We start from the raw sequence: 10,095 nt of genomic DNA, 5'->3' as shown, positions 1-10,095 counted from the left end.
CAATGTGTGGTGTGAGGTGGTTTGATCGAGTAAGTAACGTAAGGGTAAGAGAGATGTGTGGAAATAAAAAGAGCGTGGTTGAGAGAGCAGAAGAGGGTGTTTTGAAATGGTTCGGGCACATGGAGAGAATGAGTGAGGAAAGATTGACCAAGAGAATATATGTGTCGGAGGTGGAGGGAACGAGGAGAAGAGGGAGACCAAATTGGAGGTGGAAAGATGGAGTGAGAAAGATTTTGTGTGATCGGGGCCTGAACATGCAGGAGGGTGAGAGGAGGGCAAGGAATAGAGTGAATTGGAGCGATGTGGTATACCGGGGTTGACGTGCTGTCAGTGGATTGAATCAAGGCATGTGAAGCGTCTGGGGTAAACCATGGAAAGCTGTGTAGGTATGTATATTTGCGTGTGTGGACGTATGTATATACATGTGTATGGGGGTGGGTTGGGCCATTTCTTTCGTCTGTTTCCTTGCGCTACCTCGCAAACGCGGGAGACAGCGACAAAGCAAAAAAAAAAAAAAAAAAAAAACTTAAAGATTGTGGTCAGGTAAACCTTAGCTCTTTTCTATTCCAAGGTGGGGAAATTGAGGTTTCTATCCTTTCCCTGTATACCAGCTCTCTTAATTCTGGCTTTATCTTTGTTGCTCTTTGGTTTGGTGTGGTGACCAAACTCGAGAAGCATATTTTAGTTTTGGCTCTGTGTTGGATAAGTGGATATGAACAGCTTGCTAAACATTTCCTTAACTGTATTATTGAAAGCTGTTGTATTATTTACCAGCGTGCAGTTGATCACCTTAACTGTTAACCTAATGTGGAACTATTACAGTAGGTTAGGGATGATATTGCCTCCCAAATCCTTCTCACATCGAATCCTAAAGCTTATTTCTAGCTAGATGATAATCATACCGAGGAGTTCTATTTTGTACCATCCTCATTACATATGCCTGGGTAGAATTTCATCAACCATGTATCAGACCAACTTTGGAGTTAGTCAAGATTCCCTAGCAAGGGCTTGCTGTCCTCCATGCTTTCCTCTTCTTTCATGACCTATGCATCAGTTGTAAACATCCAAGTTGGAATCACATACATAGATCAAGCAGTGATGGCTTCAGAACAGTACCCTGTCACATACTGCTGGTCACCTCAGCCCATTTTGAGAAAGTTCCATGCATTCTTTAACCCCTACCACTTAGATAATCTTCTGTTCATTATTTATCTGATTGCTGTTATAAACCAATAGAATTTTTAAGCAAACAGTGATTTTAGTTTGTTGCTAAAAGAGTAATACACCTAGCCCCTGCTTAGCAATAGGGGTGTGTTCCTGGAAATCCATATAAGGGGGGTTTACAGTCTTGAGCAAACATATTCTATATATAGCTCTTCAATATCTAATATCTATGTACATGATGCAGCTTAAGAGCAATGTACTCTTGCTCATTATAGTGTAATAACTTGATGTCAGACCAAGTGGAAGTTATTACTGATATTTCTTTTTGGCTTCGTACTGGTATAGCTACGAGACCATGCTTTGGAAATATTACCTCAGTCAAACTTCAGCATGGATTCTCATTGTTAATTTTTTTGAAACATTACACATAGGAGCATGTATGCAAATATGTATATGAGAGAAAAATCTGCTTAAGACAAACAATTGACTTGAAAAGCATCATCTCAGTTACGTCCAAGACTCTTAAGACTCCCACTTTAAAAGAAAAGAAGCATCTCAACTGTCTGAGACTATAAAGACTTCAAACACCAACCAATCTTACTACATCCTGCCCCTCCAGTCAACAATCCCACGAACCCCTCCTAGTTTGGACATCAACCCAACTTCCAGCCACCTCCCTAACAAACCCCTTCCAGCTTGACCTCCTGCATCCCATCCCTCCAGTCGACATTCCAATAAACTCCCAGTCTTACCTACATCCCGTCCCTGCAGTCAACACTCTAACAAACCCCTTCCACATCAACTTCTTCGACCAGTCTATCCAATCAGCACCCCAACAAACTCCTCCCGTTCTTGACTCCTACAATCCACCCTTATATTCAGCACTAGCAAATTCCTCCCAGTTTTGACTCCAGTGACCCTCCCATTTCGACAGTGAAGAGTGAAAAACCACATTTTTCAACAACCTGGACTGTTACTGTATAAATGATGGCATTTTGCATGTATCAGTATATTTGAAGATATTTCTACATTATTTTTCATAATTGATTGCTGTTTCCCGCATTGGCAAGGTAGTGCCAGGAACAGACTTAGAATGGCTGCACTTGCTCACATCCATTCTGTATCTGTCATATGGAATACACCAAAACCACAGCTCTATGTACAACCAAGCCCAAAAGACCTTTCCATGTTTTATCCCAAATCATTCCAATTCACTCTGTTATAGAGTAAATTTAAATGATTTGTTATACACCTCTTCCAGCAAAGCCATTAATTAAACGGAGACTGCAGGAGGGTTTTATGGGTTTTCATATATTAAGTTGATCGAGTTAGTCGCCCACCACCGCTCGTTTTCCCTCCCTCATACTTCTACTGTCGGCTTAACTGAGTAATGAATATTGTACGTACAATTCAATATATAAAACCCATTCCAACACCATCAAAAACTCATTTAGAATCTTCAAGATTAAAAGCAATGATACTGATCTATAGACCATAATCATACTCTGATATTCCATTTACGCCCACTTTTTTTTTTTTTTTTTTGTCCTGTGTTGTAGTAGCCAACAATGTTGTTCGTTGGGTTGTATGGTGTGATGTTAGCTGGCAGGAGTGACTGCTGGCTAGCCGAGCTCGGGGCGAGTGTGTGCCAGTTTGACGTGCACAGGTGTCCCCCTTTCTTTATTCTTTATGGCTGCTGAACAGCAACTGCTACTGCATATTTGTACTACATGTAAGCATTCGTAACGAGATTCTTCATCTTTGTTCGTGGTAGGTGGGTGTTACGCCGTCGGATGTGACCTGTAAGGCGGGAGTTGTGATGTGCATTTTAATTTATGGTATTGAAGATGTGTAATGTTAGGCAGGCCTTGACTCCTGATACGGGAGTGGATCATCATCCTGGGAGGCTGCGGATATATCTAATTCTAATTGTGTTTAAGGTCGCGGTGATTCTGATATACCTATGGACGAAAATCAGATGACATAATTCATTACAGACGATGAGCAGCACTTCACTAGAAGTGACACATGAATGGATGTTGGAGGACTAACGGGAATGATGACCATTTTGGAAATCCAGAGAATTCCAAGCCTTAAAATCCCAAAATTCGCTGGATGTCTGAAAGGGTAATAACACCACTACCCTCATCTGACCTGACCTAATCTAATTAATCAAATCTAATCTAATCCAATCTAACCTAATATAACCAAGCCTTAAAATCCCAAAATTTGCTTCATGTTTGAGAAGGGTAATAACCAATGACCTTAACTAACCAAACCAAGACTTAAGATCCAAAAATGTGCTGGATTTCCGGGACGGTAATACGGTAAAGATTAGGTTTGGGAAGTGGCTGCTTTTATGTATTTGGTTGTATCTTGTGTGTTGTTACAGAAATACCTGCAGTAGATTATCATATTTGTCACTTATTTTGCCCAGTAGTGAGGAGGGTTATAAAGGATGAGGAAATTGTGGCATTAACAAAAGATTCCTGTACATTTCAAAAAACTTGATATTTTTAGGAATATATATATATATATATATATATATATATATATATATATATAATCTGTCAGTGGAGTGTTCTTGGTGTATGTAATGACATACTGTGTAACAACAGCTGATTTTTGAGAACTGTGATTTGCACCTCCTGATTGTTCACCTTGAGCTCATATGGATTTGACAGTATGTGTAGTGACCTAAGTAATGATTTGACAGTATTTGTAGTGACCTAAGTAATGATTCTTAAAACGTGTTATGAAATAAGCATGCTACATTTTCCTTCTGTGATGTTTGATTCATTATTCATTATTTGACTGTATCTTTGTTACATTAGTTATGGTATCACATTTTCTTTTACATAGGTAGTAGCTGGTAGGTAGCCAGTGACCAGGGAGATACATTACCAATACCACCCACCTGGGTATCGGGATGGTTAGTGACAGCCACTCAGTGAGTCAGCACTTCAGTGGTTGTCAATTTGCACTCCTCTGACCCAGGTAGCTGTCTTTTCTTTCTGCCTCACTCGCATGTGGACTACTGGCATTCTGTCAACTAACATACAATCTCTCCTTGTCATACATAGCACCTGACAATCCTTAACTCATGTATCTCATTCTTAACTAGATTGTCCTGTGGTTAGCACTATGGGCTAGCCCTGCCTTTTGACAAAATGGTAGGACCAGTAGATAAAAGTAGTAGGTTGGAGCATTTGGTACAAAATGTAGAAGTAGTGGATAGGAGAATAAGATGGAAGAAAGTCAGTTAGTAGTAGGTAGGAGAATTAGGAAGTCATTGGGTAGTAGGTAGGAGAATTTTGATAGTAGTGTGTGGAGACATTAGGTAGGAGTTTCAGCAAACTGCACGAAAGTTGCCCTCTGCTGATGGCCTGTTAAGGGTGAGGCACTAAAGGCTAAGCAGCGGCAATGGTGTTCACTAGTTATGGAGACTCTGTTGCCGTGGCCACCCCCATTGAGTGAGTTCCAATTGGAACAGGTGCCAGAGATATAGATAGAAAAATAGCTAAGATAGAAAAATAGCTAGATGGATAATATGATGGAAAGGGAAGGAAAAGAGTACAGAACACACCTAGCTTAATATCCCAAAATCTCAACAGAAAACACAGAAAAAGTACAAAAGACACTACAAGAGTATTCTACTGAGCCTTTGTACTTTTCATCTGTAAAAAGTTCTAGATCTTTGTCAAGAAATAAAAGAGTGTTCAGTTACTGGATGGATACAGACACAATGGAATGACTGGACATTGTGAAAGACATCTATGTAATTATATATGAAGACCTAACCTTTAACAAACACAACAAAACAACAGCTGCCTTCTCCAGAAAGATGGTAGGCTGGACCTTATGGACTTCCAAGATGAAAGGAAAAGCAGGTTATGACATTCTTAAAAGAATTAATGCTCTCATAGGTAGAATAATTCATTGTCAAAAATCACCTTTCAGGTTGAGCAAAATTGAAAAGCTAAAAGTGTGCACAGATTTTTTATGGCCCACAATTATATTTATGGAGGATGAAAATACTGTGAACTGATGTCACTAAAGCTGGACTCTCTGGGATATCAACAGGAGAGCACCATATTTTCTCTTGGAAAATCTTGGAATGCATGGTTTCCAACATACACTCAGAAATGGTACCCTATCAGCCCACTAGACATGGAAGACTAAAATGTTACCACTGAAATCAGTAAGTGTGATGAGCACAGTAAGAGAAAATACCATGAACATCTGAGGCCCAAGACTTTAGAATCCTGGCTGCAGCCATCAGAAACACTATAGGGTGTAAAGTGCAGAAATTATGGCCCTAGATAAGTCTATAGTGTACCAGACCAGCCAGGCAGTTGTGGTTACATGGGCTTGTGAGCTGCGGCTTCCATCATCTTGGTCAGCCAATGACCCAGCTCAGCTGCCTGAACTCAGCTGGAGCAAGTTGGAGCTGTGGGGTAGAAGACTTCCAAAGACAACATAAGCAACCAAACATAAGCAAACCCAGGTAAAAGAAAGTGCCCATTTAAACATGCATGTCAGATTGATTAAAAAAGGGAAATGGAAATGGTTTGCAGTATGTTAATAAGTGTACATTTAGCCTTGAAATACATTCTGACATGGCCATCCTCTTCTTAGGGGGTAGTAGGATAGAAAAGTCTGCAGGCTGCCTAATCCATATGCATGGCCTTCGTTTCCTGCATCTCCCTTACAGTCTGTCCCTCACTGATTTATGTCTACCTTGCTCCTGTATATTTTCTTTGCTGACCTGTCATCATTATTCTTTCCCTTAAACCATTCTGTATCAACATATCCTTTGTCTTTTCCTTTTTCTGACATCCCATATTTTCTATGTAAAAGCAAGTACCCACTCAAGTAGCTCATTTCAGCAGCTTGAATTTATTCTTTCCATATGACCAAACCACTTCATGGCATTTCCCTTAAACCATGCTGTAACAACACATCCCATGTCTTTTCCTTTTTCTGACACCCCATATTTTCTGAGTAAAAGCAAGCACCCACTCAAGTAGCTCATTTCAGCAGCTTGAATCATAGAACTGTTTGCTTTGTTCCATGTCCTTCTTTCATTCTCTTGGGCTAGGGTTGGTAGAACTACGCTTTCGTCTTTTTTTTTTTTTTTTTTTGCCTCATAATTTTCTTCAGTGATAATGTGAACTTCCTTCCATGCAGAATGCTTGCTTTTATTTCTCCTTCTGTTTTGCCACAGTTGCACTGCGTTGAACCCAAGTACTTCAGTAATTTGACACATTCCAGGAGTTCAAACCCATCCTAACCTTGTACTTAGTTCACCAGTTAATTCAGTTTCTTTCCTTCCTTACAAAAATGATCTCAGCCTTACTAGCATTTACCATCATCATCCTTCCAGAAACTTTACTTTAACACCAAGTATTTTCAGCAGTTCCCACAATGCATACCAGTTCACTTTGTCTTATGCCTTGTGTAGGTCCATAAATGATGTGTCAACTTTTGCTTTTTTTGCTCTATGCTTCTCTGTTTCCATATTTTCAGAGAAACCGTTAGCTACATATCTTCTACCTTACCTAGAACTCCCATTTTTTGCACATTTGTTGTTTTCACCATCTCGGTTACATTTCTTTAAACATCTACCCAATCAACAAGGCCCTCAAAGCACTTCCAGCTTTTCTCTCTTGCACTACCCTACACTCATGGAGGATGAGGAGGTAAGAATGGAGGTAATGGATGTAGCTGTAAATTCATGGAGGATGGGGAGGTAAAAATGGAGGTAATGGATGTAGCTGTAAATGTGTTGGTGGATGTGATGGTGGTGGTGGTGATAGTAATGGATGCAGTGGTGGTGGATTCACTGGTAATTGTGGTGGTAGTAAATGTGATAGTGGTGGTGATGTATATCCTGACAGTGGAAGTAGCAGGAGCAATTGTAGAAGCTAAAAAGAGTAAGTTATGAATGAAAGGAAGAAGAGTAGAGGAGAAGGAGGCAATGGAAGGAAGGGAAGTGAAGGAGAGGGAACAAAAGGGGTTAAGAAGTTAGATAATTATATGGTAGGATAGGAAGATAGGAATGGGTTAAAGGAGATGGGAAAAGGTGAAAGATGGTAGATTAAGGGATTGTGGGTGTGCTGTGATATGTAAGGTTAGAGTAGGGTGTGGGTCAGGTAAGCTAGGGCTGGGGATGGTTGGTTAGGAAGGGAAGGAAATGTAATCCTGTTAAAAAAAATCCTGTGGTATCTTTTCCATTGCGAATAGTGGTCTAGTATTACCACAGCCTCCAAGAGGAGCATTAATGACATAATAGAGTGGGATTTTGCTATTATATGTTTTTATGGTGCAGGAAAAAGGTTCTGCACTAATGGGGCCCCAGCTCTTGAACTTCCTATCCTGATATACAGCTTTCCAAACTTTCATAAATTGTCATCATTCATAATTTCATGGTTTTCATTATTGTTATCGCTGATACTATATACTAGTGATGCTGTTTGCTGCCTCACTGATCTTTCTATCTAAATTACTCCAGTGCCTTCTACATTGAGTGGAGTTTATGTAAAAAGCCCCCTCAAAAAATTAAAGCAAGTTCTAAGTTTATTTGCATTAAATGAATCTAACTTCATCAAAATAGTACATTCACATCCTGATTATATCTTCAAGCAACAGGTATAAGAGAAATTACGGAGATTTAATGGGAGTTTATTACAACTTTTTTCCAGGGTCGAGGAGGAGGATGGCAGGACGGATGTTGAGAGATGTAATTGGTCCTCATGGGGCATTTGTTGGGCCTCAGAGTAATGCTTTCTGCAAGCATACAGACCAAGAGCCTATTGAATGCAGCTGTGGAGAAGAAGAAAAAGGTTAGACTTTGTTTATTTCTCATTGCCGGAATGGAATCAAAAGTCTTCTATGAATATTTCTGCTATCACCTTGCTATAACCATTTATGTCCATCTGCTGCAGTGTTGCTTCCTTCTCTTTGATATACAGTTATTATTTAGGGCCATTGAATTCATGAGCTGTATGCATGTGTTCATCTTTTTTTTTTTACCTGTACTTGCTGCGTATGTCTGGCTGCTGCTTCCTGTAATTTGTTTGGGGAGACTAGTCACACGTGGATCAATGATTATATTTTTATTTTACTGTGCACAGTAGAATTGTGAAACTTTCCATTTTGCGTTAACACCACCTTCAAGAGGGGTTTGCAAACACTTCAGGAACTCACATCATATTGTTATTGTTTTAACATACCCTATTTTTCTCACCTGGGATATGCTTTTGTTTTTGTTATTTTGATCATTTTAGAAATGTATATTTATTTATGGATGGGATGATGAGGTTGGTAAATAAAAAACTCTTGGAGAGTGGCAAGTATGCTGTTTATGGGAATGAAAGGGCCAGGAAAGTGAGTCAGTTGTTGTTTGCTGATGATGTAGCACTTGTAGCTGATTTGAGTGAGAAACTGCAGAAGTTGGTGACTGAGTTTAAAAGAGTTTGTGAAAGGAGAAAGTTGAAAGTGATTGTGAATAAAAGCATGGTTGCTTGGTTTAGCAGGATTGAGGGACAAGTTAGTTGACATGTAAGATTGAATGGAGAAAAATTTGTAGAAGTGAAGTGTTTTAGATATCTGGGGTTGGACATGGCAGCAAATGTAACCATGGAAGTGGAAGTGAGTCATAGCTTGGGGGATAGGGTGAAGATTCTGGGATCGTTGAAGATTGTTTGGAAAGAGAGTACGTTATCTGGGAGGTCAAAATTTAGTACGTTTGAAGGAATAGTAGTCCATCTGTATCTCTGATACCCGTTCCCTCTTGGAACTCCCAACACGGGAAGGCCATGGCAAAAGAGTCTCCACTTATCCCTATCCTTACATGCCTCCCTGGCATACACCATTCCACACATTCTTCCACTGTTTCTCTCGAGTAGTAGTTCCAACAATATTACATGGTTGTGAGGCATGAGCTATTGATAGGGTTGTGCAAAGAAGGGTGTATATGTTGGAAATGAAATGTTTGAGGACAAAATGTGGTATGAGGTGCTTTGATTGAGTAAGTAATGAAAGGATAAGAGAGAGATGTGGTAATAAAATAAGTGTGGTTAAGAGAGCAGATTAGGGTCTATTGAAATGGTTTGGATATATGGAGAGAATGAGTGAGGAAAGGTTGACAAAGAAGATATATGTGTCAGAAATGGAGGGAGCAAGGAGAGCACGTAGACCAAATTGGAAGTGGAAGGATGGCGTGAGAAAGGTTTTAAGCAATCGGAGCCTGAACACGCAGGAGGATAAAAAGCATGCACGGAATAGAGTGAATTTGAACGATTTGGTATCCCAGGGTCAATGTGCTGTCAATGGACTGAACAAGGGCATGTGAATTGTCTCGGGTAAACCATGGAAAGGTCTGTGGGGCCCGGATGTGGATAGGGAGCTGTGGTTTTGGTGCATTACACATGACGACTAGAGGCTGAGTGTGAACGAATTTGGTCTTTTCTTTGTTTTCCTGGTGCTACCTTGCTGATGCAGGGGTTGCAGTGCTGTTGCCTTTGGGGCGGGGTGGTGCCGGGAATGGATGAAGGCAAGCAAGTATGAATATGTACGTTTGTATATATGTCTGTTTATGTGTATGTATTTGTACATGTATGTGTGTTTATATATATGTGTGCCAATTCCCACATCAGTGAGGTAGCGCCAGGAAACAGACAAAGATTGACGCATCCACTCATATACACATATATGTACATAAATACACATACATGTATATGGATACATATCAACATATACACATATACATACACATGCACAACCATATACATATGTACACGTGTGCATATTCATACTTCCTTACCTTCATCCATCCCTTGCGCCATTCCACCCCACAGGAAACAGCATTGCCACCCCATGCAGTGAAGCTTTATTTTATGGATTTTATTTCCAGGATGTTTTTGTTGT

The 10,095-nt window shown here is 40.0% G+C and overlaps 1 protein-coding gene across 1 annotated transcript in view; it reads left to right on the top strand.

Moving 5' to 3' along the window:
- The first annotated feature begins 2,758 nt into the window (after window positions 1-2,758).
- The window catches only part of LOC139758265 (SPRY domain-containing SOCS box protein 3-like), a 75,609-nt gene continuing 68,272 nt past the window's right edge, over window positions 2,759-10,095 (top strand). Inside the window, exons 1-2 of the mRNA XM_071679479.1 lie at window positions 2,759-2,896; window positions 7,869-8,009. Coding sequence (XP_071535580.1) covers window positions 2,854-2,896; window positions 7,869-8,009 — 184 coding nt within the window. The 5' untranslated portion in view covers window positions 2,759-2,853. The remainder of the gene's footprint in view (window positions 2,897-7,868; window positions 8,010-10,095) is intronic.

The sequence above is a fragment of the Panulirus ornatus genome, chromosome 2, assembly GCF_036320965.1.
Source record: "Panulirus ornatus isolate Po-2019 chromosome 2, ASM3632096v1, whole genome shotgun sequence".
NCBI lineage: Eukaryota > Metazoa > Arthropoda > Malacostraca > Decapoda > Palinuridae > Panulirus > Panulirus ornatus.
The sequence above is the reverse complement of the archived record's forward strand: the minus strand, read 5'-3'. Positions and strand labels throughout refer to the sequence as shown.